Source organism: Gopherus evgoodei, unplaced genomic scaffold (assembly GCF_007399415.2).
Source record: "Gopherus evgoodei ecotype Sinaloan lineage unplaced genomic scaffold, rGopEvg1_v1.p scaffold_48_arrow_ctg1, whole genome shotgun sequence".
Taxonomy (NCBI): Eukaryota; Metazoa; Chordata; order Testudines; family Testudinidae; genus Gopherus; species Gopherus evgoodei.
The window spans coordinates 1665052-1691725 of record NW_022060069.1 but is presented as its reverse complement, the minus strand read 5'-3'; the positions used below and the strand labels follow the sequence as shown (position 1 = coordinate 1691725).

Here is a 26674-nt window from a genome sequence, read left to right as displayed (position 1 = left end):
ACGTGGGCTCCTCCACAGCCATGCTTCTGTCTCGCCCCGATAGTGTTTTGCACCAGTGTGACACGCTGTGCGAGGTGCAGGCCGCCAGGGAACCGGGCCTGGCCGCCGTGGCACAGCTGCTAGTGTTCAGCGGGGGACGAGCCGCAGCTGGTGCCTGCGTGGCACCTTGCCGAAGCCGTGGTACTCCGGGGTGATGTCGAGGTCCTGCGGGCGCGCAGGTGAGCAGAGGGCGAAGCGCTGCAGGATGGAGGTGAAGAAGAAGAGCTCCATGTGGGCCAGGCCCTCGCTGGGACACGTCCGCTTCCCTGCCAAGAGCCATGGGTGTTATTTGCTTGGGGGCTCTGTGTAGCCCCCTGTAAAGACTGTGGATGCACATCCCTGGGGCCTGATTCCCAGGCCCCTCTGGGTAGGAACGGTTCCCACAGAATCCCTCCCAAGCGGGGGCCTCCCTGCCCGGTGTGGCACTGGCATAGCAGCCCTGCACCCACCCTGCACAGCCGCCAGCATATGGGACGGATCAGAGCATGGCTGGAGCGCACTGCACTGGGGCTATTCCAGCTCCGTAGAGCCCATAGGGGGTAGATCTGGGGTGTGGTCAGAGCGCGCTGCGCTGGGGCTATTCCAGCCCTGTAGGGCCCATAGGGGGTAGATCTGGGGTGTGGTCAGAGCGCGCTGCGCTGGGGCTATTCCAGCCCTGTAGGGCCCATAGGGGGTAGATCTGGGGTGTGGTCAGAGCGCGCTGCGCTGGGGCTATTCCAGCCCTGTAGGGCCCATAGGGGGTAGATCTGGGGCGTGGTCAGAGCACGCTGCACTGGGGCTATTCCCTGCCCCGTAGGGCCCATAGGGGGTAGATCTGGGGTGTGGTCAGAGCGCGCTGCACTGGGGCTATTCCAGCTCCATAGAGCCCATAGGGGGTAGATCTGGGGCGCGGTCAGAGCGCACTGCACTGGGGCTATTCCCTGCCCCGTAGGGCCCATAGGGGGCAGGTCGGGGGCGTGATCAGAGCGCGCTGCACTGGGGCTATTCCCTGCCCCGTAGGGCTCAGGGGGTGGGTCGGGGGCATGGTCAGAGCACACTGCGCTGGGGCTATCCCTGCCCCATGGGGCCCATAGGGGGTAGATCTGGGGCGTGGTCAGAGCGCGCAGCACTGGGGCTATTCCCTGCCTCGTAGGGCTTATAGGGGGCGGGTCGGGGGCGTGGTCAGAGCGCACTGCACTGGGGCTATTCCAGCCCCGTAGAGCCCATAGGGGGTAGATCTGGAGAGTAGTCAGAGTGCACTGCGCTAGGGCTATTCCCTGCCCCGTAGGGCCCATAGGGGGTAGATCTGGGGCGCGGTCAGAGCGCACTGCGCTGGGGTTATTCCGTGCCCCGTAGGGCCCATAGGGGGTAGATCTGGGGCACGGTCAGAGCGCACTGCACTGGGGCTATTCCAGCTCCGTAGAGCCCATAGGGGGTAGATCTGGGGCGTGGTCAGAGCGCGCTGCGCTGAGGCTATTCCCTGCCCCGTAGGGCCCATGGGGGTAGATCTGGGGCATAGTCAGAGCGCACTGCGCTGAGGCTATTCCCTGCCCCGTAGGGCCCATAGGGGGTAGATCTGGGGCGTGGTCAGAGCGCACTGCACTGGGGCTATTCCAGCTCCGTAGAGCCCATAGGGGGTAGATCTGGGGCGTGGTCAGAGCGCACTGCGCTGAGGCTATTCCCTGCCCCGTAGGGCCCATGGGGGTAGATCTGGGGCGTGGTCAGAGTGCACTGCGCTGGGGCTATTCCAGCCCCGTAGGGCCCATAGGGGGTGGGTCAGGGGCGTGGTCAGAGCACACTGCGCTGGGGCTATTCCCTGCCCCATAGGGCCCATAGGGGGTGGGGCGGGGCGTGGTCAGAGCGCGCTGCACTGGGGCTATTCCCTGCCCCGTAGGGCCCACATGGGGTGGGGCTGGGGCGTGGTCAGAGTGCTCTGCGCTGGGGCTATTCCCTGGCCCGTAGGGCCCATAGGGGGTAGATCTGGGGCGTGGTCAGAGCGCACTGCACTGGGGCTATTCCCTGCCCCGTAGGGCCCATAGGGGGTGGGGCGGGGGCGTGGTCAGAGCGCACTGCACTGGGGCTATTCCAGCCCCGTATGGCCCATAGGGGGCAGATCTGGGGCGTGATCAGAGCGCACTGCACTGGGGCTATTCCAGCCCTGTAGGGCCCATAGGGGGTAGATCTGGGGCGTGGTCATAGCGCGCTGCACTGGGGCTATTCCCTGCCCCGTAGGGCCCATAGGGAGTGGATTGGGGACTTGGCTGGAGTGCGCTGCGCTGTGGCTATCCCTGCCTCATGGGGCCCATATGGGGTGGATCGGGGGCGTGGCTGGAGCGTGCTCTGCTGTGGCTATTACCTACCCCCCCAGGACCCATAGGGGGCAGATCATGAATTAGAGCAGCCCGGAGGCTGTTGTAAGTGACACCCAGACCCGGCAGCTCCAGGCTGTGTGGTGCACAAGGGGGTTTAATGCCCTGTCCTGATCACACCTGGGTTCAGCTTCCTGCACACAAGCCAAGGACTCCAGGGAGTCCCCTGGGGACTTCAATTTGCCCAGCTAATGAACAGAGGAGGTGCTCCGACATCAGGGTGAAGAGCTCCGCTCTGAAACCATCGAGTGCTTCCCAGGAGCGTGGGAGCCTTGCTCACCCCCGGGGCAGTGGGTTTTCCTGTATGAAGAACCAGCAGGGACTGACCTGAGGGAACATCTCCCCAGCTTGGAGTCTGGAGGGAGCTGGGGAGACAAGGAGACTCCGTCCTTCAAAAATCCCACATTGCCACCCATCTCTCACACATCCCGCCGAGCCCTCGCTCATCTGCTGATGTTCACCCAGCACAGGGGGCTGACGCAAGCCCTACGCCCCACTGAAGTCCTCAGAAGAGGCTGTTCTGGGTGCCTAGGCCTGCGCACAGGGGCAGGATCTATGCCGGCGGACTCGCAAACTGCAGCGTTTCTGGCATGGGTGGCACTGCACCGCCGGGAGACGGAGCTCTGCTTCTGCCCCCAGGCGGGCGCCCTGCGAAGGCAGCTGCTAAAGCGAGCCCAGAATTGACCTGCAGAGAACGCCATGAACGCCGCGTTCTTCCGAAATCCACCCTCCTCATCCAGGAAATGCCCGAGGTCGAAGGTCTCTGGGTCTTTGAACTGCGTGGGGTCGTGCAGGACGGAATGCAGGATGGGAAACACGACCGTGCCCTGGAGGGGAGAGTTCGGACCCGGCTTAGTGGAAACGGCTCCAGATCCAAGAGCACGGTTGGTTGGACCTTCCCCAGAGATGGACTGGTCTCTGCCTCCCCAGAGGCATTTGGTCCTGCTCAGGGCTGGGCTTGAGGCTTTCTCATGGGCCCTTCCTGCAGCCCCCCTTGTGCCAGGCGCTGCACAGACTCAGAGTGAGAGACGGTCCCTGCCCCTGCGAGCTACAATCTACATAACCAAAGGAAGGATCCTTAGCCCCGTGGCTTGGCTGTGCTATAAACAACACCTCTCTCATTAAACCATGCCAGTTTCACAGTAACAACCTCCTACAATGGTCCTTAGCAGGGTTTGAACCTGTGACTTTCAGCCTCATTCTCAAACAGCAGCAGCTCTTCTTGAGGGGACCAGCCACTAGAGGACAGCAAAACCAGCTTTGCCAGCAAGTTACACGAGGCCTTGTGGTGTCATTTCTCCCCGTGAAAGGTTGGTGAACCAGCCTGCTCAGTCCAATCCAACAGCTCCCTTGCACAAGTGCAGCCGCCAACACCAGGGGTGGGTCGCTGGGGAACGGGGCCCCACGAGGGCAGAGCGGCAGCCGCCCGACCCTTTTCGTCTGGGCCTTGGTTTGGTGAAAAATGCAGCTACAGCAACACTGAAATGGTTCAGAAATTCATGGCCATTGTGCCAGACTGGTCCCTTTGGGGGAAAACGCAGACAAACTCTATTTCGCTGGAATATGTCTGACAGGAAACGTGCTGTTTTTCTCAGTCTGAGACCACTTTTCATTTCAAAATATCCTGTTATTGCAGAAAGAAACGTGAACATCTGCAAATAGGTGAGATTGAGACAAAACTTTTTGTTCGACAGGAAACATTTCAGTTCTCTGCAGACATGGTTCATTTTTGGTCCAGCCTGAAACAATTTTTTACCTTGGCTTTTTGAAAAGACCCAAGAACTGAAACATCCCGGCTCCCCCCGTTTCTCGCTAGAAGACGCCCAGCTTGGGTTTAGGACGAAGGGGTTCCGTGTCGTGCGTACCTTAGGGATGGAGTATCCCCTGAACCGGGTGTCCCGGGTCACCGAGTGGGGAACGCCCAGAGGAATGATGTCGGCGAACCTCTGAATCTCATGGATCACGGCATCAGTGTAGGGCATCTTGGACCTGTCCTCCATGCATGGGACGTGGTCCTGGCCGATGACTCGCTCAATCTCCTCCTGAATTCTTTCTGTACAATGAAAGAGGTAAGACATGAGCCAGGCGAAGGTCACTTTTCCTGCCGTTCCCTTATCCTGATGTGCTGGTGTTTTTATGTGCCAGCCCGTCAACGCTCTTCAAGGCTGGTCTTATGGTGACGGCAATGGGTGAATGCTCAGGTGAGCGAGGGTCAGTTCCCAGCAAGCCCTGCATAATACACAGCTCTGGAGAGGGGGTAAGCGAGTCCTTAAACTGGTGACATGGCTTCCTGCTCAGGAGAGCCAGACTGGAGTCAGGAGTGGTAGGTTCCATTCCTGGGTGAGCTGTGACAAATCTCCAGGCCTTGGCTTCCTTCCTTTAGCAGTTTAGACTGGAAGTCCTTTGGGAGCAGTGTCTGGGCAGCGCTGGATTCCTCCTCTCTGGGGGCGTATTTTGGTGCCCTAGAGAATAGGGTGCCCGCAATTGACATCTGTTGGTTAACAGGGAGAAGAGCGGCCCGGAGCGGCTTGAGAACACTGGGTGGACAGAAGCTGTCTGGAGTGAGAGCTCTCTGCTGCCACCTGCTGGTGAGCATGGGGACAAATGGGCCAAGCCTCATTTGCATTTTCCTCATGTGACAGTTTGGGACAAGTTGGCCAAAAATCAGTTAAGTTTTAAATCTGGGGATAATCAAGCATGTTTATCCCAGCTGGGAAATGAAAGGACAAGAGAACTGCACTGAATGTGGTCAGGGTGAGGGGTCACCATAACCACAATAGTAGTCCGGTGTGGTTGGGTGAGTAGACGCTGCACACAGCCCAAAGCAGAGAAAGAGGCAGGGTAGTGAACGTGCATTGGGTGCTGCGTGCGAGGGCTTCGTGCAGGGTCTGGTTTACTCTTGTTTTTAGTGCGAACATAGAGCTGAGGTGTCTTCAGGACAGGCACCAGTGCGAGAGGAACAACAAGCTGCTTGGACTGCAGCTGTGCAGAGCAACCGCTTTGCTGGCACCAATGCTAAGTTCACTGTGCCCCCAAATTCCTGTAGGGGCCAGAGATGGACCTGCCTGTGGTTTGCACCCGGCCAGCCTTGGCTAACCACCAGTAAGTGGGGCACGGCAGAGAAGGGATACGGCTAGTTCTAGAGCGCATTGCCTCAACCTCTACTTGCAGCTCTAGCTGAGATGGAAGGTCGAGTTACCCTGGGAGTATGAGGGGGACGTGGATCTTACCTAACAAGTGCTGTTGGTTTATTAATTGCTGGTTTTCCCCAGTTTTAGTCTGGCCATCCTCCCCCTACTCCTCCCACCAGCTGAAGCGCAACAAAATCTGCCTGAAAGTTTGGTGGCACTTTTTCAGGCAGGGCCCTTAGCAGGCAGAACGGCTTCCCAAGGGCCGGGGAGTTCTCCATCACTGGCCATTTTCCAGCCGAGATTGGTTGTTTCTCTAAAAGCTCGGCTCCAGTTCAGAGGGCTTCTCCCTGGGACTTTCCATGGCCCTAGGGGTCCCTTCCGGCCTTGGAACCTAGGAATAACATTTTCTCTGTTTTAACCCCCCTGTAGCGGGGCGGTGACCGGCTCCAGCCCTGGGAGAGGCCTGGCAGGCTGGGGGAACAGCCCAGGCTGAGTGGGGAAACAGCCGCAGCTGGGGCCATGCCCCAAACGGACTCAGCTGCCCTATGAAGGGACTGCTGGGCTGGAGCAGTCTCGGTGTCTCGCTGCCTTTAGAGGGAGAAGGGCCCGGCTGCTGGCGAGCGCACTTAGGTACCTAAGGTGGAGCAGGGCTGGGGGAAGGCAAGAGAAGCTGGGGAGCTCTGGTCCAGAAACCCCCCAGGCTGCAGGCCTAGGGTAAGGCCAACTGGGTACTAGGGTTGCAAAGGGGCAGCCCATGGGTAGGCAGAGGCAGCAGGTCCAGACCTCTTTGCCCTTGATGAGTGGCTGATACACGACAGTCTGCCCCAGGGAACGGGGGCTAAGGACTGAGGCAAGGTGGGGATAGTGGGTTGGGGTTCCCCTGGGAGGAGGAGACCCAGATCGGTGGGGTATTGCCAGGGGGAGCACCCCAGTTAAAGCGGCACCGGGTCCAGGGGGGGACACAGGGGCCAGAGGACAGGCGGATCACCGGCCTGCAGAGGGAGCTCCGGAGCTGGAAAGAGCTAATTCCCAGAAGTCACCAGCAGGAGGTGCTGCAGGAGTGACACGGTGCTTGGATGGGGAAGAGTTCCCAGGGAGGATATTTTGTTTCCCCAGGTTGCTGGGTGGGGGCTGTTTGTGAAGCGGTCAGCTGGAGCCCCTTGTCAGATCTAGTAAAGACCTGTGATGTGAGGATACTTCAGCAGAATCAACAGCCCGTATCTCAGCGTGGTGCTGGTGGTTTCCGTGCCCGTGAAAAATAGATCCAGTGCCGAGAGGATCAAATTTTCCTGGTGGAATTTGGTGTCCGGATCGTTCTCCTCCTAGAGACAAGGGTTGCAGAGGAGAGGTCGTGAGTCCCTTGCGGGGCAGAACTGCGGCTTTATTGAGCGCTCTGATTTCAAGCTCTGGGAGGATGGACCATCAAGGTGGATATTCTGATAACGCTGGATAAATTCAGCTGTTCTGATGTTGATTGCTACCATGCCCTCCTTGGCAGCCTGTCCTGTCAGGAAAAAAGCAGTTTTCTTGTCTTGTGAAAATGTTCAAGATTTTGGACTTTTTTTAACTGTCCCAAATGTCAAAATTTGGAACATTTTCAGGAATTGAAAATCTGACTAAAACGGGTCGTTTTGCTTCAATTTTGAGCTTTTTTTTTTAAACCTAATAAATATTTTATACTCAGCTTGAATTTCAAAACAAAAAGTCACGTTCAGCTGGAAAACTGAAACATTTCATTTGGAAACGGGGCATATGGACAATTTTGAACCTTCACATTTTTTCTACATTGAGAAATTCCTTGAAACCCACCCTTTCCTGTGGAACCGTTCGTTTTTGCCAAGTGGGCATTTCTCAGCAATCAAATGTTTTTCTTGCTGAATTCCCTACCGGCCTTAGCGATAGGAAAAGGTGGAAGCTAAACCAGAATCAATGTGTCTACACAGGGGCTTCACCCCAGTTGGGCTAATCTGGTTTAACCAACCCAGGCCTGGTTAACAACAGGAGGTCAGACTAGATGATCACACTAGGACCCTCTGGCCTTGCAGTCAATGAACCTGGAGTGGCAGCTGGTGAGGGACCAGCTCTGCCGTCACTGCCGCTAATGGCCCTGACCTGCTGCATCCGGATGAGGAAGGTGTCTGTGTAGTCCCACGGGGAGGCAGGGTCCAGGGTCTCTTTGTGCTTCCAGACGACCCCGGCCACATAGCACTTTTGCTCCTCGAAGTTCTCAAAGAGCCGGTTGTGAGGGCCGGGCAGGTGATTCATGACAGCTGGGAAGAGGTTGTACAGCTGCCGGGTGTAACGAAGGGGTCACAGTGGGTGCCAAGCGATTCCCTTGTGCATGGGGCGAGATCCCCCAGCTCCCCGGAGCAGAGGGCTCAGCACAAGGCCGAGGGCACCACTGAGGTCCCCCTTCAGCCATGTCTAGACCTAGGGGGTGTTAAGTGGGGCCAGGGGAGGTGGTTAAGCAGCTGTCGGGGGGGCACCAAGCAGCATCTAGGTGGGGCGGGAGGGGGCTAAGCACCCCTTAGGCCTGAGGGGGAGTGATTAATCAGTGACCCCTAAACTCCAAAGCAAGTGGAGAGAGTTGGGATGACTCAAGCCAGGCCTGTGTATCGGGGCATCTGCCCGCGGCTCTAGGGCAAGAGGATGGGGGCGGGGGAGGGCAGGGGCTGGTGCATGCTCAGGCCAGTGGGGTTCAGTTCCTGTTTGATGCTGGGCAAGTCATTAATAAGCAGGATAACGCAGCGCAGGGCATGCTTGGAAAATCTGCGGTGACACCCAGCTGGGAGGGGTTGGAGGACAGGATTAGATCCCGGCCAGGGGCTGGGCGGCAATGACGATGTATGCACTGACCAAATGGGTCCTTTCCCCCTCTATTGGCTGGTCCACAGAGCGGATATGAGCTACTACCGCTACCAGCTGACGGAGCCGCTCCTTTAGCTCAACCGGCAGAGCGGCCTGTGCATTGTGGCTGGAGCTCTCCGATCCAGTCCCTGCTGACGACCCACCTGGGGGATGCAAAGGGCCAGCCCGGCCAGGCCTCACTAACCCACCCCGCAGCAGCTCCTACCTGCACCCAGACGGTGTCCACGTGCCAGAAGTTCACCTGGATCAGGCCGAGCAGCATCTGGAATGCCTCATCCTCGTAGCTGAACTGCGCCCTGAAGACCACGGAGCAGATGACGTTGGAGATGGAGCGTCGCAGCATGAAGGTGGGTCCAAGGGCATCCCTGGCAGCAAGGGCCGAGAACCACTTAGTCGTGGGGCCCAGTCCCACTGGTGCAATGGGGCTGGAGAAGCAGAGGAAGCCTCCCTCCCAGCACAGACAGCCTGGGCACATGGCCGTGGAGAGCCTCCTCCACAGCAGCCTCAAATGCCAGAAGCAGAGCTGGAGCGGGTCTGCACTCCGGAGATCCCACCTTGCCCTGTGGCATGGCCATGGCAGCAAGGGCATAACTTAGAGCAGCCCCAGGGCTGCTGCAGTGGGGGAGGTGCACATGGCTTGCATCAGCACCAGGCCCTGAGTCTCTGGTTGGGTGGTGCGTCCCCCCATCCTGAAGCCCCAGCCCTGGTTCCCATACTGCTTCCAGCTGAAATCCAACCTCCTCACTCAGCCTTTTTCTCTGTTCTCATCGCCTGCCGCTCCTCGAGCTCCTGGCCTCTCTGGCAGGGCCAACTTTAGGAAGTGCGGGACCCAATTCAAACACTTTCAGCGGGGCCCTGGCAGGGATGACTTAAAAAGAAAAAAGTGTAAAAAAAAGCCTTCCATTTCTTCCATGTATTATTTACTTTCCATAACTATATAAATAATAAAATTGTATATTATGTACATTGCATCATATATGCTGTTGATTGGTTATTAATGACTGCTGTTTCACATGTGTGGGTTCCCGCTGCTTCCTGCCCCCCTCATTGAAGCAGGTGTGCAGGTTACTGGCCTGGGAACTGCAGGGCAACAGTGGACATGGGGCTGGTTCGAGGCAGGGCAGGGGCTGACTGGAGGTAGGGTCTGGCTGCAGGCAGGGCAAGGTGTGCGGGGCTGGCTGCAGACTGGGGAGTGTGGGGCGGGCTGGCTTCAGGCAGGGCCACAGGGGAGTGCAGCAGGGGTTGGCAGGGCTGGAGACAGGAGTATGGGACTGGCTGGCTTCATGCAGGGGGGTGCAGCAGGGGTTGGCTGGAGACAGGGCAGGGCGGGCAGTGCAGGGCTGGTGCAGGCAGGGGTGTGTGGTGTGGGGCTGGCTGGCTTTGGGCAGGGCTGCAGGGGTGTGTGGCAGGGGTTGGCTGGAGACAGGGCAGGGGGTTTGGTAGGGACTGGCTGTGGGCAGGGGGTGCAGAGCAGGCTGCAGGCAGCGGGGGACGGGGCTGGTGCGGGCAGGACAGGGGGTGCAGCAGAGGCAGCTGGAGCCCCAGCCCTTTAAAAAGCCCCCAAGCCCCCTGCTATCCCAGGGCTCTGGGGGCTATTTAAAGGGCCCGGGACTCCCCTGCTTCTACCCCACCCCGGACCTTTTAAATAGCCGTGGGAGCCCTGGGGAATGCATGGGGGTGGCGGGGCTCCGGCGGCTATTTAAGGGACGGGGGTGGCAGAGGCAGCTGGAGCCCTGGCCCTTTAAATAGCCTCCAGAGCCCCCCACTACCCCAGGGCTCTGGGGGCTATTTAAAGGGCCCGGAGCTCCAGCCAGGAGAGCGGGGCCGTGGGGCTTGTCGCGCTCTGGTCGGAGCTCCAGCCAGGAGAGCGGGGCCGTGGGGCTTGTCGCGCTCTGGTCAGAGCTCCAGCCAGGAGAGCGGGGCCGCGGGGCTTGTCGCGCTCTGGTCAGAGCTCCAGCCAGGAGAGCGGGACCGTGGGGCTTGTCGCGCTCTGGTCAGAGCTCCAGCCAGGAGAGCGGGGCCGTGGGGCTTGTCGCGCTCTGGTCAGAGCTCCAGCCAGGAGAGCGGGGCCGTGGGGCTTGTCGCGCTCTGGTCAGAGCTCCAGCTGAGAGAGCGGGGCCGTGGGGCTTGTCGCGCTCTGGTCGGAGCTCCAGCCAGGAGAGCGGGGCCGTGGGGCTTGTCGCGCTCCGGTCAGAGCTCCAGCCAGGAGAGCGGGGCCGCGGGGCTTGTCGCGCTCTGGTCAGAGCTCCAGCCAGGAGAGCGGGGCCGTGGGGCTTGTCGCGCTCTGGTCAGAGCTCCAGCCAGGAGAGCGGGGCCGCGGGGCTTGTCGCGCTCTGGTCAGAGCTCCAGCCAGGAGAGCGGGGCCGTGGGGCTCGTTGCGCTCTGGTCGGAGCTCCAGCCAGGAGAGCGGGGCCGTGGGGCTTGTCGCGCTCTGGCCAGAGCTCCAGCCAGGAGAGCGGGGCCGTGGGGCTTGTCGCGCTCTGGTCAGAGCTCCAGCCAGGAGAGCGGGGCCGTAGGGCTTGTCGCGCTCTGGTCAGAGCTGCAGCCAGGAGAGCGGGGCCGTTGGGCTTGTCGCGCTCTGGTCAGAGCTCCAGCCAGGAGAGCGGGGCCGTGGGGCTTGTCGCGCTCTGGTCAGAGCTCCAGCCAGGAGAGCGGGGCCGTTGGGCTCGTCGCGCTCCGGTCAGAGCTCCAGCCAGGAGAGCGGGGCCGCGGGGCTTGTCGCGCTCTGGTCAGAGCTCCAGCCGGGAGAGCGGGGCCGCGGGGCTTGTCGCGCTCTGGTCAGAGCTCCAGCCGGGAGAGCGGGGCCGCGGGGCTTGTCGCGCTCTGGTCAGAGCTCCAGCCGGGAGAGCGGGGCCGCGGGGCTTGTCGCGCTCTGGTCGGAGCTCCAGCCAGGAGAGCGGGGCCGTGGGGCTTGTCGCGCTCTGGTCAGAGCTCCAGCCAGGAGAGCGGGGCCGTGGGGCTTGTCGCGCTCCGGTCAGAGCTCCAGCCAGGAGAGCGGGGCCGTGGGGCTGGGGCGCTCTGGTCAGAGCTCCAGCCAGGAGAGCGGGGCCGTGGGGCTTGTCACGCTCCGGCCAGAGCTCCAGCCAGGAGAGCGGGGCCGTGGGGCTCGTCGCGCTCTGGTCAGAGCTCCAGCCTGGAGAGCGGGGCCGTGGGGCTTGTCGCGCTCTGGTCAGAGCTCCAGCCGGGAGAGCGGGGCCGCGGGGCTTGTCGCGCTCTGGTCGGAGCTCCAGCCAGCAGAGCGGGGCCGTGGGGCTTGTTGCGCTCTGGTCGGAGCTCCAGCCAGGAGAGCGGGGCCGTGGGGCTTGTCGCGCTCTGGTCAGAGCTCCAGCCAGGAGAGCGGGGCCGCGGGGCTTGTCGCGCTCCGGCCAGAGCTCCAGCCAGGAGAGCGGGGCCGTGGGGCTCGTTGTGCTCCGGTCAGAGCTCCAGCCAGGAGAGCGGGGCCGTGGGGCTCGTTGTGCTCTGGTCAGAGCTCCAGCCAGGAGAGCGGGGCCGTGGGGCTTGTCGCGCTCTGGCCTGAGCTCCAGCCAGGAGAGCGGGGCCGTGGGGCTTGTCGCGCTCTGGTCAGAGCTCCAGCCAGGAGAGCGGGGCCGTGGGGCTTGTCGCGCTCCGGTCAGAGCTCCAGCCAGGAGAGCGGGGCCGTGGGCTCGTCGCGCTCTGGTCGGAGCTCCAGCCAGGAGAGCGGGGCCGTGGGGCTTGTCGCGCTCTGGTCGGAGCTCCAGCCAGGAGAGCGGGGCTGTGGGGCTTGTCGCGCTCTGGTCAGAGCTCCAGCCAGGAGAGCGGGGCCGTGGGGCTCGTCGCGCTCTGGTCGGAGCTCCAGCCAGGAGAGCGGGGCCGTGGGGCTTGTCGCGCTCTGGTCTGAGCTCCAGCCAGGAGAGCGGGGCCGTGGGGCTTGTCGCGCTCTGGTCAGAGCTCCAGCCAGGAGAGCGGGGCCGTGGGGCTCGTCGCGCTCTGGTCGGAGCTCCAGCCAGGAGAGCGGGGCCGTGGGGCTCGTCGCGCTCCGGTCAGAGCTCCAGCCAGGAGAGCGGGGCCGTGGGGCTTGTCGCGCTCTGGTCGGAGCTCCAGCCAGGAGAGCGGGGCCGTGGGGCTTGTCGCGCTCTGGTCAGAGCTCCACCCAGGAGAGCGAGGCCGTGGGGCTTGTCGCGCTCTGGTCAGAGCTCCAGCCAGGAGAGCGGGGCCGTGGGGCTTGTCACGCTCTGGTCAGAGCTCCAGCCAGGAGAGCGGGGCCGTGGGGCTTGTCGCGCTCTGGTCAGAGCTCCAGCCAGGAGAGCGGGGCCGTGGGGCTTTTCGCGCTCTGGTCGGTGCTCCAGCCGGGAGAGCGGGGCCGTGGGGCTCGTCGCGCTCCGGTCAGAGCTCCAGCCAGGAGAGCGGGGCCGTGGGGCTTGTCGCGCTCTGGTCAGAGCTCCAGCCAGGAGAGCGGGGCCGTGGGGCTCGTCGCGCTCCGGTCAGAGCTCCAGCCAGGAGAGCGGGGCCGTGGGGCTTGTCGCGCTCCGGTCAGAGCTCCAGCCAGGAGAGCGGGGCCGTGGGGCTCGTCGCGCTCCGGTCAGAGCTCCAGCCACGAGAGCGGGGCCGTGGGGCTCGTCACGCTCCGGTCAGAGCTCCAGCCAGGAGAGCGGGGCCGTGGGGCTCGTCGCGCTCTGGTCAGAGCTCCAGCCAGGAGAGCGGGGCCGCGGGGCTTGTCGCGCTCTGGTCAGAGCTCCAGCCAGGAGAGCGGGGCTGTGGGGCTTGTGGCGCTCTGGTCAGAGCTCCAGCCAGGAGAGCGGGGCCGCGGGGCTTGTCGCGCTCTGGTCAGAGCTCCAGCCAGGAGAGCGGGGCCGTGGGGCTCGTCGCGCTCCGGCCAGAGCTCCAGCCAGGAGAGCGGGGCCGCGGGGCTCGTCGCGCTCCGGCCAGAGCTCCAGCCAGGAGAGCGGGGCCGTGGGGCTTGTCGCGCTCTGGTCAGAGCTCCAGCCAGGAGAGCGGGGCCGTGGGGCTTGTCGCGCTCTGGTCAGAGCTCCAGCCAGGAGAGCGGGGCCGTGGGGCTTGTCGCGCTCTGGTCAGAGCTCCAGCCAGGAGAGCTGGGCCGTGGGGCTCGTCGCGCTCCGGTCAGAGCTCCAGCCAGGAGAGCGGGGCCATGGGGCTCGTCACGCTCCGGTCAGAGCTCCAGCCAGGAGAGCGGGGCCGTGGGGCTCGTCGCGCTCTGGTCAGAGCTCCAGCCAGGAGAGCGGGGCCGCGGGGCTTGTCGCGCTCTGGTCAGAGCTCCAGCCAGGAGAGCGGGGCCGTGGGGCTTGTCGCGCTCTGGTCAGAGCTCCAGCCAGGAGAGCGGGGCCGTGGGGCTTGTCGCGCTCTGGTCAGAGCTCCAGCCAGGAGAGCGGGGCCGTGGGGCTTGTCGCGCTCTGGTCAGAGCTCCAGCCAGGAGAGCGGGGCCGTGGGGCTTGTCGCGCTCTGGTCAGAGCTCCAGCCAGGAGAGCGGGGCCGTGGGGCTTGTCGCGCTCTGGTCAGAGCTCCAGCCAGGAGAGCGGGGCCGTGGGGCTTGTCGCGCTCTGGTCAGAGCTCCAGCCAGGAGAGCGGGGCCGTGGGGCTTGTCGCGCTCTAGTCAGAGCTCCAGCCAGGAGAGCGGGGCCGTGGGGCTTGTCGCGCTCTGGTCAGAGCTCCAGCCAGGAGAGCGGGGCCGTGGGGCTTGTCGCGCTCTGGTCAGAGCTCCAGCCAGGAGAGCAGGGCCGTGGGGCTTGTCGCGCTCTGGCCAGAGCTCCAGCCAGGAGAGCGGGGCCGTGGGGCTTGTCGTGCTCCGGCCAGAGCTCCAGCCAGGAGAGCGGGGCTGTGGGGCTTGCGGCGCTCTGGTCAGAGCTCCAGCCAGGAGAGCGGGGCCGTGGGGCTTGTCACGCTCTGGTCAGAGCTCCAGCCAGGAGAGCGGGGCCGTGGGGCTCGTCGCGCTCTGGTCAGAGCTCCAGCCAGGAGAGCGGGGCCGTGGGGCTTGTCGCGCTCCGGTCAGAGCTCCAGCCAGGAGAGCGGGGCCGTGGGGCTCGTCGCGCTCTGGTCAGAGCTCCAGCCAGGAGAGCGGGGCCGTGGGGCTTGTCGCGCTCTGGTCAGAGCTCCAGCCAGGAGAGCGGGGCCGTGGGGCTCGTCGCGCTCCGGTCAGAGCTCCAGCCAGGAGAGCGGGGCCGTGGGGCTCGTCGCGCTCTGGTCAGAGCTCCAGCCAGGAGAGCGGGGCCGTGGGGCTTGTCGCGCTCCGGCCAGAGCTCCAGCCAGGAGAGCGGGGCCGTGGGGCTTGTCGCACTCCGGCCAGAGCTCCAGCCAGGAGAGCGGGGCCGTGGGGCTTGTCGCGCTCTGGCCAGAGCTCCAGCCGGGAGAGCGGGGCCGTGGGGCTTGTCACGCTCTGGTCAGAGCTCCAGCCAGGAGAGCGGGGCCGTGGGGCTCGTCGCGCTCTGGTCGGAGCTCCAGCCAGCAGAGCGGGGCCGTGGGGCTTGTCGCGCTCTGGTCAGAGCTCCAGCCAGGAGAGCGGGGCCGTGGGGCTTGTCGCGCTCCGGTCAGAGCTCCAGCCAGGAGAGTGGGGCCGTGGGGCTTGTCGCGCTCTGGTCGGAGCTCCAGCCAGGAGAGCGGGGCCGTGGGGCTTGTCGCGCTCTGGTCAGAGCTCCAGCCAGGAGAGCGGGGCCGCGGGGCTTGTTGGTCAGAGCTCCAGCCAGGAGAGCGGGGCCGTGGGGCTTGTCGCGCTCTGGTCAGAGCTCCAGCCAGGAGAGCGGGGCCGCGGGGCTTGTCGCGCTCCGGCCAGAGCTCCAGCCAGGAGAGCGGGGCCGTGGGGCTTGTCGCGCTCTGGTCAGAGCTCCAGCCAGGAGAGCGGGGCCGTGGGGCTCGTCGCGCTCCGGTCAGAGCTCCAGCCAGGAGAGCGGGGCCGTGGGGCTTGTCGCGCTCTGGTCAGAGCTCCAGCCAGGAGAGCGGGGCCGTGGGGCTCGTCGCGCTCTGGTCAGAGCTCCAGCCAGGAGAGCGGGGCCGTGGGGCTTGTCGCGCTCCGGTCAGAGCTCCAGCCAGGAGAGCGGGGCCGCGGGGCTTGTCGCGCTCTGGTCAGAGCTCCAGCCAGGAGAGCGGGGCCGTGGGGCTTGTCGCGCTTCGGCCAGAGCTCCAGCCAGGAGAGCGGGGCCGTGGGGCTCGTCGCGCTCCGGTCAGAGCTCCAGCCAGGAGAGCGGGGCCGTGGGGCTTGTCGCGCTCTGGTCAGAGCTCCAGCCAGGAGAGCGGGGCCGCGGGGCTTGTCGCGCTCTGGTCAGAGCTCCAGCCAGGAGAGCGGGGCCGTGGGGCTTGTCGCGCTCTGGTCAGAGCTCCAGCCAGGAGAGCGGGGCCGTGGGGCTTGTCGCGCTCTGGCCAGAGCTCCAGCCAGGAGAGCGGGGCCGTGGGGCTTGTCGCGCTCTGGCCAGAGCTCCAGCCAGGAGAGCGGGGCCGTGGGGCTTGTCGCGCTCCGGTCAGAGCTCCAGCCGGGAGAGCGGGGCCGTGGGGCTTGTCGCGCTCTGGTCGGAGCTCCAGCCAGGAGAGCGGGGCCGTGGGGCTTGTCGCGCTCCGGTCAGAGCTCCAGCCGGGAGAGCGGGGCCGTGGGGCTTGTCGCGCTCTGGTCGGAGCTCCAGCCAGGAGAGCGGGGCCGTGGGGCTTGTCGCGCTCTGGTCGGAGCTCCAGCCAGGAGAGCGGGGCCGTGGGGCTCGTCGCGCTCTGGTCAGAGCTCCAGCCAGGAGAGCGGGGCCGTGGGGCTTGTCGCGCTCTGGTCAGAGCTCCAGCCAGGAGAGCGGGGCCGTGGGGCTCGTCGCGCTCTGGTCAGAGCTCCAGCCAGGAGAGCGGGGCCGTGGGGCTTGTCGCGCTCCGGCCAGAGCTCCAGCCAGGAGAGCGGGGCCGTGGGGCTTGTCGCGCTCCGGCCAGAGCTCCAGCCAGGAGAGCGGGGCCGTGGGGCTTGTCGCGCTCTGGTCAGAGCTCCAGCCAGGGGAGCGGGGCCGTGGGGCTTGTCGCGCTCTGGTCAGAGCTCCAGCCAGGAGACCGGGGCCGTGGGGCTCGTCGCGCTCTGGTCAGAGCTCCAGCCAGGAGAGCGGGGCCGTGGGGCTTGTCGCGCTCTGGTCAGAGCTCCAGCCAGGAGAGCGGGGCCGTGGGGCTTGTCGCGCTCTGGTCAGAGCTCCAGCCGGGAGAGCGGGGCCGCGGGGCTCGTCGCGCTCCGGCCAGAGCTCCAGCCGGGAGAGCGGGGCCGTGGGGCTCGTCGCGCTCTGGTCAGAGCTCCAGCCGGGAGAGCGGGGCCGTGGGGCTCGTCGCGCTCCGGTCAGAGCTCCAGCCAGGAGAGCGGGGCCGCGGGGCTCGTCGCGCTCCGGCCAGAGCTCCAGCCAGGAGAGCGGGGCCGTGGGGCTCGTCGCCCTCTGGTCAGAGCTCCAGCCAGGAGAGCGGGGCCGTGGGGCTTGTCGCGCTCTGGTCAGAGCTCCAGCCAGGAGAGCGGGGCCGTGGGGCTTGTCGCGCTCTGGTCAGAGCTCCAGCCGGGAGAGCGGGGGCCGCGGGGCTTGTCGCGCTCTGGTCAGAGCTCCAGCCGGGAGAGCGGGGCCGTGGGGCTTGTCGCGCTCTGGTCAGAGCTCCAGCCGGGAGAGCGGGGCCGGGGGGCTCGTCGCGCTCTGGTCAGAGCTCCAGCCAGGAGAGCGGGGCCGTGGGGCTCGTCGCGCTCTGGTCAGAGCTCCAGCCAGGAGAGCGGGGCCGTGGGGCTCGTCGCGCTCTGGTCAGAGCTCCAGCCAGGAGAGCGGGGCCGTGGGGCTCGTCGCGCTCTGGTCAGAGCTCCAGCCAGGAGAGCGGGGCCGTGGGGCTCGTCGCGCTCTGGTCAGAGCTCCAGCCAGGAGAGCGGGGCCGTGGGGCTCGTCGCGCTCTGGTCAGAGCTCCAGCCAGGAGAGCGGGGCCGTGGGGCTTGTCGCGCTCTGGTCGGAGCTCCAGCCAGGAGAGCGGGGCCGTGGGGCTCGTCGCGCTCTGGTCAGAGCTCCAGCCGGGAGAGCGGGGCCGTGGGGCTCGTCGCGCTCTGGTCAGAGCTCCAGCCGGGAGAGCGGGGCCGTGGGGCTCGTCGCGCTCTGGTCACAGCTCCAGCCGGGAGAGCGGGGCCGCGGGGCTCGTCGCGCTCTGGTCAGAGCTCCAGCCAGGAGAGCGGGGCCGTGGGGCTTGTCGCGCTCTGGTCGGAGCTCCAGCCAGGAGAGCGGGGCCGCGGGGCTCGTCGCGCTCTGGTCAGAGCTCCAGCCAGGAGAGCGGGGCCGTGGGGCTTGTCGCGCTCTGGTCAGAGCTCCATCCAGGAGAGAGGGGCCGTGGGGCTCGTCGCGCTCTGGTCAGAGCTCCAGCCAGGAGAGCGGGGCCGTGGGGCTTGTCGCGCTCTGGTCAGAGCTCCAGCCAGGAGAGCGGGGCCATGGGGCTCATCGCGCTCTGGTCAGAGCTCCAGCCAGGAGAGCGGGGCCGTGGGGCTTGTCGCGCTCTGGTCAGAGCTCCAGCCAGGAGAGCGGGGCCGTGGGGCTCGTCGCGCTCTGGTCAGAGCTCCAGCCAGGAGAGCGGGGCCGCGGGGCTTGCGGCGCTCTGGTCAGAGCTCCAGCCAGGAGAGCGGGGCCGTGGGGCTTGTCGCGCTCTGGTCAGAGCTCCAGCCAGGAGAGCGGGGCCGTGGGGCTTGTCGCGCTCTGGACAGAGCTCCAGCCAGGAGAGCGGGGCCGTGGGGCTGGGGCGCTCTGGTCAGAGCTCCAGCCAGGAGAGCGGGGCCGCGGGGCTTGTCGCGCTCTGGTCAGAGCTCCAGCCAGGAGAGCGGGGCCGTGGGGCTGGGGCGCTCTGGTCGGAGCTCCAGCCAGGAGAGCGGGGCCGTGGGGCTTGTCGCGCTCTGGTCAGAGCTCCAGCCAGGAGAGCGGGGCCGTGGGGCTTGTCGCGCTCTGGTCGGTGCTCCAGCCGGGAGAGCGGGGCCGTGGGGCTCGTCGCGCTCCGGTCAGAGCTCCAGCCAGGAGAGCGGGGCAGTGGGGCTCGTCGCGCTCTGGTCAGAGCTCCAGCCAGGAGAGCGGGGCCGTGGGGCTCGTCGCGCTCCGGTCAGAGCTCCAGCCAGGAGAGCGGGGCCGTGGGGCTCGTCGCGCTCCGGTCAGAGCTCCAGCCAGGAGAGCGGGGCCGTGGGGCTTGTCACGCTCCGGTCAGAGCTCCAGCCAGGAGAGCGGGGCCGTGGGGCTCGTCGCGCTCTGGTCAGAGCTCCAGCCAGGAGAGCGGGGCCGTGGGGCTCGTCGCGCTCTGGTCAGAGCTCCAGCCAGGAGAGCGGGGCCGTGGGGCTCGTCGCGCTCTGGTCAGAGCTCCAGCCAGGAGAGCGGGGCCGTGGGGCTCGTCGCGCTCTGGTCGGAGCTCCAGCCAGGAGAGCGGGGCCGTGGGGCTTGTCGCGCTCTGGTCGGAGCTCCAGCCAGGAGAGCGGGGCCGTGGGGCTCGTCGCGCTCTGGTCAGAGCTCCAGCCAGGAGAGCGGGGCCGCGGGGCTCGTCGCGCTCCGGTCAGAGCTCCAGCCAGGAGAGCGGGGCCGAGGGGCTTGTCGCGCTCTGGTCAGAGCTCCAGCCAGGAGAGCGGGGCCGTGGGGCTTGTCGCGCTCTGGTCAGAGCTCCAGCCAGGAGAGCGGGGCTGTGGGGCTCGTCGCGCTCTGGTCAGAGCTCCAGCCAGGAGAGCGGGGCCGTGGGGCTTGTCGCGCTCCGGTCAGAGCTCCAGCCAGGAGAGCGGGGCCGTGGGGCTTGTCGCGCTCCGGTCAGAGCTCCAGCCAGGAGAGCGGGGCCGTGGGGCTTGTCGCGCTCCGGTCAGAGCTCCAGCCTGGAGAGCGGGGCCGTGGGGCTTGTCGCGCTCCGGTCGGAGCTCCAGCCAGGAGAGCGGGGCCGTGGGGCTTGTCGCGCTCTGGTCGGAGCTCCAGCCAGGAGAGCGGGGCCGTGGGGCTGGTCGCGCTCTGGTCAGAGCTCCAGCCAGGAGAGCGGGGCCGCGGGGCTCGTCGCGCTCCGGTCAGAGCTCCAGCCAGGAGAGCGGGGCCGTGGGGCTCGTCGCGCTCCGGTCAGAGCTCCAGCCAGGAGAGCGGGGCCGTGGGGCTTGTCGCGCTCCGGTCAGAGCTCCAGCCAGGAGAGCGGGGCCGTGGGGCTTGTCGCGCTCTGGTCAGAGCTCCAGCCAGGAGAGCGGGGCCGTGGGGCTGGGGCGCTCTGGTCAGAGCTCCAGCCAGGAGAGCGGGGCCGTGGGGCTTGTCGCGCTCTGGTCAGAGCTCCAGCCAGGAGAGCGGGGCCGTGGGGCTTGTCGCGCTCCGGTCGGTGCTCCAGCCGGGAGAGCGGGGCCGTGGGGCTCGTCGCGCTCCGGTCAGAGCTCCAGCCAGGAGAGCGGGGCCGTGGGGCTCGTCGCGCTCCGGTCAGAGCTCCAGCCAGGAGAGCGGGGCCGTGGGGCTCGTCGCGCTCTGGTCAGAGCTCCAGCCAGGAGAGCGGGGCCGTGGGGCTCGTCGCGCTCCGGTCGGTGCTCCAGCCGGGAGAGCGGGGCCGTGGGGCTCGTCGCGCTCCGGTCAGAGCTCCAGCCAGGAGAGCGGGGCCGTGGGGCTCGTCGCGCTCTGGTCAGAGCTCCAGCCAGGAGAGCGGGGCCGTGGGGCTTGTCGCGCTCTGGTCAGAGCTCCAGCCAGGAGAGCGGGGCCGTGGGGCTCGTCGCGCTCCGGTCAGAGCTCCAGCCAGGAGAGCGGGGCCGTGGGGCTTGTCGCGCTCCGGTCAGAGCTCCAGCCAGGAGAGCGGGGCCGTGGGGCTCGTCGCGCTCTGGTCAGAGCTCCAGCCAGGAGAGCGGGGCCGTGGGGCTCGTCGCGCTCTGGTCAGAGCTCCAGCCAGGAGAGCGGGGCCGTGGGGCTCGTCGCGCTCTGGTCAGAGCTCCAGCCAGGAGAGCGGGGCCGTGGGGCTTGTCGCGCTCTGGTCAGAGCTCCAGCCAGGAGAGCGGGGCCGAGGGGCTTGTCGCGCTCCGGTCAGAGCTCCAGCCAGGAGAGCGGGGCCGTGGGGCTTGTCGCGCTCTGGTCAGAGCTCCGGCCAGGAGAGCGGGGCCGTGGGGCTTGTCGCGCTCCGGTCAGAGCTCCAGCCAGGAGAGCGGGGCCGTGGGGCTTGTCGCGCTCCGGTCAGAGCTCCAGCCAGGAGAGCGGGGCCGTGGGGCTTGTCGCGCTCTGGTCGGAGCTCCAGCCAGGAGAGCGGGGCCGCGGGGCTTGTCACGCTCTGGTCAGAGCTCCAGCCAGGAGAGCGGGGCCGTGGGGCTTGTCGCGCTCTGGTCAGAGCTCCAGCCAGGAGAGCGGGGCCGTGGGGCTGGTCGCGCTCTGGTCAGAGCTCCAGCCAGGAGAGCGGGGCCGCGGGGCTCGTCGCGCTCTGGTCAGAGCTCCAGCCAGGAGAGCGGGGCCGTGGGGCTTGTCGCGCTCTGGTCAGAGCTCCAGCCAGGAGAGCGGGGCCGTGGGGCTTGTCGCGCTCCGGTCAGAGCTCCAGCCAGGAGAGCGGGGCCGTGGGGCTTGTCGCGCTCCGGTCAGAGCTCCAGCCAGGAGAGCGGGGCCGTGGGGCTTGTCGCGCTCCGGTCAGAGCTCCAGCCAGGAGAGCGGGGCCGTGGGGCTTGTCGCGCTCCGGTCAGAGCTCCAGCCAGGAGAGCGGGGCCGCGGGGCTTGTCGCGCTCTGGTCGGAGCTCCAGCCAGGAGAGCGGGGCCGTGGGGCTTGTCGCGCTCCGGCCGGAGCTCCAGCCAGGAGAGCGGGGCCGTGGGGCTTGTCGCGCTCCGGTCGGAGCTCCAGCCAGGAGAGCGGGGCCGCGGGGCTTGTCACGCTCTGGTCAGAGCTCCAGCCAGGAGAGCGGGGCCGTGGGGCTTGTCGCGCTCTGGTCGGAGCTCCAGCCAGGAGAGCGGGGCCGTGGGGCTTGTCGCGCTCCGGTCAGAGCTCCAGCCAGGAGAGCGGGGCCGTGGGGCTTGTCGCGCTCCGGTCAGAGCTCCAGCCAGGAGAGCGGGGCCGTGGGGCTTGTCGCGCTCCGGTCAGAGCTCCAGCCAGGAGAGCGGGGCCGTGGGGCTTGTCGCGCTCCGGTCAGAGCTCCAGCCAGGAGAGCGGGGCCGTGGGGCTTGTCGCGCTCCGGTCAGAGCTCCAGCCAGGAGAGCGGGGCCGTGGGGCTTGTCGCGCTCCGGCCGGAGCTCCAGCCAGGAGAGCGGGGCCGTGGGGCTTGTCGCGCTCCGGTCAGAGCTCCAGCCAGGAGAGCGGGGCCGTGGGGCTTGTCGCGCTCCGGCCGGAGCTCCAGCCAGGAGAGCGGGGCCGTGGGGCTTGTCGCGCTCCGGCCGGAGCTCCAGCCAGGAGAGCGGGGCCGTGGGGCTTGTCGCGCTCTGGTCAGAGCTCCAGCCAGGAGAGCGGGGCCGTGGGGCTTGTCGCGCTCTGGTCAGAGCTCCAGCCAGGAGAGCGGGGCCGTGGGGCTTGTCGCGCTCTGGTCGGAGCTCCAGCCAGGAGAGCGGGGCCGTGGGGCTTGTCGCGCTCTGGTCAGAGCTCCAGCCAGGAGAGCGGGGCTGTGGGGCTTGTCGCGCTCTGGTCAGAGCTCCAGCCAGGAGAGCGGGGCCGTGGGGCTTGTCGCGCTCTGGTCAGAGCTCCAGCCAGGAGAGCGGGGCCGTGGGGCTCGTCACGCTCTGGTCAGAGCTCCAGCCAGGAGAGCGGGGCCGTGGGGCTTGTCGCGCTCTGGTCAGAGCTCCAGCCAGGAGAGCGGGGCCGTGGGGCTGGCGGCGCTCTGGTCGGAGCTCCAGCCAGGAGAGTGGGGCCGTGGGGCTTGTCGCGCTCTGGCCAGAGCTCCAGCCAGGAGAGCGGGGCCGTGGGGCTCGTCGCGCTCTGGTCGGAGCTCCAGCCAGGAGAGCGGGGCCGTGGGGCTCGTCGCGCTCTGGTCAGAGCTCCAGCCAGGAGAGCGGGGCCGTGGGGCTTGTCGCGCTCTGGTCAGAGCTCCAGCCAGGAGAGCGGGGCCGTGGGGCTCGTCGCGCTCTGGTCGGAGCTCCAGCCAGGAGAGCGGGGCCGTGGGGCTTGCGGCGCTCTGGTCAGAGCTCCAGCCGGGAGAGCGGGGCCGTGGGGCTCGTCGCGCTCCGGTCAGAGCTCCAGCCAGGAGAGCAGGGCCGTGGGGCTCGTCGCGCTCTGGTCAGAGCTCCAGCCAGGAGAGCGGGGCTGTGGGGCAGCCGCGCTCCCGCCGGGGCTTTGGTCAGGGGAACGGGGCCATGGAAAACCCCGGAGCAGACCGCAGCCGGGGTGAGTAAAAAAAATTTAACAGGCGCCTAAAGCGCGGGGCCCGATTCCCAGGAACCGGGCGAATCGGCCTAAAGCCGGCCCTGCTCTCTGCTCTCCCTGGGCAGAGCCTGGGGCAGAGTTCAGTGGGCCACAGGGCTGGGGGTGGGCTGCCCGGATCCCCCGCGGCTCCAGCAGAGCGAGCGCTGTGCTAACCCTGGTGCCGAGTTTGGTGAGGGGCAGGGAGGACGTCAGCCACTGTTGTCACCTGGCCTCCTGGTGTGAGTTAAGGGGACCCCCGTGCCTTAGACTGCCCGCTCTCCCTTCTGTGTTTGTTCAGCGCTCACAGCGCGGGGGCCTGGGCCATGGCTGGGGTCTCGCCCTACGCTCCGGAGACGGGATTTACTGGCGAGGCCTGGTCCAAAAATTCCCCAAACCGTTTTTGGATGGAAAATTGGGCTTCCAACCAAGTGAAGTTTGTTGCAAAAAGTGTCTGATTCTGATATCTTGTCTCCCCAAAAAGAAGTATTGGTGCTGTGGTGCCTCCTGGGTAGGGTGCCCAGACAGCAACTGTGAAAAAACAGGACGGGGATGGGGGGTCATAGGCGCCTCTGTAAGAAAAATCCCCCCAGAACAGGACTGTCCCTTTCCTTACTCCTGGGATGTGTAGTCCAGGTGCCTCGTGCTTCCTTTCTCTTCTCTTGGCCTGGCTCTCTGATGGGACTACATCTCCCATGATGCACCACTGCCTTGACACAAGCCCCCATCAAGAGGGGAGAAAGTGGTGCATCATGGGATAAGTAGTCTGGCCAGATTGCCCAGGCTGTAGAGGAGAATGAGAACATGAGGTACCCGAACTACAATTCCCAGGAGGCCCTGCAGCATCATTTTGAATGGATATTTTACAGTCAAAATTTTCCCTGGGCAACCCCTGAGCTTGAGTAAGAAGACAGGGAAAAGGAGGTAGGAATTCCCGGAGGCTGGAGTCATGGGACAAGGAATGGGGGGGAAAGTGCGAGACAGTTCATCACCCATGTTGGACCAACCCCAGTTCTTGGAAAATACCAAAGCCAGGATACCTTCTGTCTTCCTGATCTCCTCCAGCAGGTATTGGACTTCCTCCTGGATCCGCTCCTCGATGCTCCTCTTCCCCACCCCAAAATTTCTCAGGGTGCTAAGGGCAAATCGGCTCAGCTGCCGCCACGTCTCCCCATTGCTGAAGAAAAGCCCTGGGCACAGAAAGGCACTCTGTGGGCACGCGCCTCCCAGTGAATGGGGCTTGACTCTCAGCCCTGCGCCGGAAATGAGCTTCCCCCGCCGATCACTGCAGAGAAAAGTTCCTCTGCAAGAGATCGTGGATAAAATGCTGTGCTGCAGTTTCTCGCGGCTTTGGGAGCTTTTCCTTAAAGCTCCAGCTCCTGGAGTCCTGTGACTAGCTGAGAACCTGTTTTTATTTAAAGAAGTTCCTACCCCTAATGGGTGTGAGGAGGAAAGCTTGAAAAGGTGACCCCCTAGAGGCTCAGAGAACAGGAGGTGAAAGAAAAGGACCTGAAATTTGTTATTTTTAAAATAGCCGGTGGTTTGGGTTTAAAAAAAACCTCAGGGTTTTTTGGCAGCTGGCTCATGAATTTTTGAATGCCTGGGGCTAGCCCAGACTCAGTCGGGGAGAATCACAGGTTTTCTGTGTCTCCGCACACCCGCTTCCATCTCTCTCTCTGTCCCCGACACCCACGAGGAGAGTGCCTGAGCGCTCCCCTGGGGAAATAGATAGCAGGAGCAAAGCCCCCAGTGGACTCCAGGCCCTGTGTTGAGGCTCCTTTGTGGGGTGAAACCTCTGCTGGGGGGCAAGGGTGTCATCTGGATTTCACCTTGGGGTTGCTTTGGTCCAAGGCTGGGTGCCTTTGGGGTTTTCTGTCAGCAGCCAAGGATGCTGAATCCCGACCTGAGCTGCCGTGACGCTGTGAACCAGACTGTTCCTCACCATTGCCCTTGCTGGTCCTATCCACAAGAGCTAACCCCTCTCGGCCACTGAACTCCTCTGCTTGGTCCACCCAGGCTTCCTTCACCGCCTCATAGCCCCACAGCACCACGGCCCACTGCGACCCCAAGTAGATGGTGAACACGGGGCCGTACTTGTCTCTGAGCTGCAGCGGGGAAGCAGAAGTTACTTTCGGATACTCAGATCTCCTACACGTGCATACGCTGGGCTGACGTTTAGCTGCTTAACCCTGGGTGGCAGCGGGCGGGTGAGCATTATCACCGACCCTGTTCTAGAGACAGGGAAACTGAGGCACCAAAGCAAACTGGTTCACCCACGGCCACGCACTGGGCCGTGGGTTGGTCGAAAAACTTCCATCCAAATGTTGTTTTTCCTGGTTGTTTTCAACCAAACACAAATGTGCAGATTGGTGAAGCCCGGACTGATGGGGCTGGAAACGTTTGGTTTTCAGTTGCCAACGCCCCAGAGCTTTTCACTTTTTGACAAAATCAAAATTTTCCGCAAGATGGAAAAACCCAACCAACAAGAGAAACATGCTTCGAATTCGCTCCGGGTTACAAGTTGTGCTTGCCAGCCCAGTGCCCGTCCCGCCAACCCATGCCGGCTGGGGTAACGTATTGGATTAATTCAGGCAGTGCCATATTTCCTGAGCGTGCCAAGCCTCCACGGGACTACGCTGCCCGTGAAAATATCCCCACCCAGCGCAAAGTAACACCCAGCGAGGGAGCAGCCCGTTCCCGGCTGCGCATTAAACGTGGCCGAGCAGATGAACTGTTAGCCAGAAGGGCTGTTCTGTAGTCAAAATCATTCGGGCGTCTGTCCCATCACAGCTTCCAAAAGGACATGCCCAGGGCCAGAGCCTGAGCTGGTGTAAATCAGCACAGCTCTATTTACACCAGCTACAGATCTGCACACGCCCAGATTGGCCTGTAGGAATCTCCTGCCTCTCTGCCCACTGGGGCGAAGGGAAACGGCAGGCCAGGGTCACTTGGCCCTTTGCGGGTTACGCTGGATTCAGGAGAAGCTGCTGCCCCCCAGCTGCGTGCTGCTGGTTCTAGGAAGAACCGGGGGCAGCCTCCCCCTCCGCCGGCCCCCGACACGCCAGGCAGAGCGAGTCCCTGTACTCGGGGTTGTGTCTCCCTCTGCCACCAAGAGCCAACTCCCGGGAGCCCGACAGCTCCTTGGGGCGGAGGGGAAGGAATCACTCAGGAACTGAACTCACCCCCAGCAGAGATCCTAACAACGACGGTCCCCACAATTGCAGCAAATTGCCCAGGAGGGGCAGCGAGCGTGGGCCTGGGGGGAGGCTCCTCCGCCCGGCCTGGGGCCCCCTCCACAGCAGAAAAAGCAAGCAGGCCGTGAGCAGGATCAGCGGGAAGGTGAAGCTGGGCCAGAGATCCATGGTGCGGGGAAGGAGGAAGAGGAAGTGATATGTACATACCCCCATGTGGAGTTTGACCAGGAGCAGGAAAAGGAACTGAACGATCAGAGACAGTGTCGGATTCCCAGCCCCACGGGCCTCGCACGCAGGGCTGGCTGGAGACGGTCCCCACAGGAGACACGACTGCACCAGGCATCGGCATCCCCCCAAAAAGCTTGTTTTTTCAAACCCCTCCTCCCCCCAAATTGGAGGGAAAATATTTGTTGATGAAAATTTGCATTTTTCCACTGAAACTTTCAACAATATTTGTTTAATTTTCATTGTACTTTTCCAACGGGCAGTGGGGGGATTCAGACAGCAGCACCAGCTGTGTAAAGGGACCGTCCTGGGTAGAAATCCTGGGTGCCTGGGAATGGAGAGAGTTAAAAACCAGCAGAGCTATTGGAAGCCAGGCTGGGGGGCTCCCGGACACCCCCCACTAGAGAATCGCGCCGAGCAATCAGCCGTTCTGGCCCCCGCTGGTCCAGCGAACTGGTGACCATCGCAGCGGGACCAGGCTGGCCGGAAAGCGGGAGTTTCATGGCCTGAGAGAGGGTGAGGTCTTCGTGCCGCGGCGGGACCAGGCTGGCCGGAAAGCGGGAATTTCATGGCCTGAGAGAGGGTGAGGTCTTCGTGCCACGGCGGGACCAGGCTGGCCGGAAAGCGGGAATTTCACAGCGTGAGAGAGGGTGAGGTCTTC

At 65.1% G+C, this 26674-nt stretch overlaps 1 protein-coding gene across 1 annotated transcript; it reads right to left on the bottom strand.

Annotated features, from left to right (window-relative positions):
- Window positions 1-25956, bottom strand: LOC115642954 (cytochrome P450 2B4-like). Its single transcript, XM_030546661.1, has 10 exons — window positions 25777-25956; window positions 24537-24699; window positions 23635-23784; window positions 9790-9802; window positions 8592-8739; window positions 7631-7807; window positions 6699-6840; window positions 4253-4440; window positions 3073-3214; window positions 1-305 (listed from the first exon to the last, which is right to left on the bottom strand). The coding sequence occupies exons 1-10, from the start codon at window positions 25954-25956 to the stop codon at window positions 127-129; spliced, it is 1482 nt and encodes a 493-aa protein (XP_030402521.1). The 3' UTR covers window positions 1-126.
- Window positions 25957-26674: the final 718 nt, after the last annotated feature.

Bases quoted from the DNA above. Each gene is read 5' to 3' on its own strand.
- LOC115642954 (XM_030546661.1), bottom strand. From the start codon at position 25,956: ATGGATCTCTGGCCCAGCTTCACCTTCCCGCTGATCCTGCTCACGGCC. The intron at 23,785-24,536 runs GTGAGGAACAGT...TTCTGTGCCCAG, and splicing joins TAGGACCAGCAAGGGCAATG to GGCTTTTCTTCAGCAATGGG. The intron at 3,215-4,252 runs GTACGCACGACA...TCTCCCCTCCAG, and splicing joins GGGGATACTCCATCCCTAAG to GGCACGGTCGTGTTTCCCAT.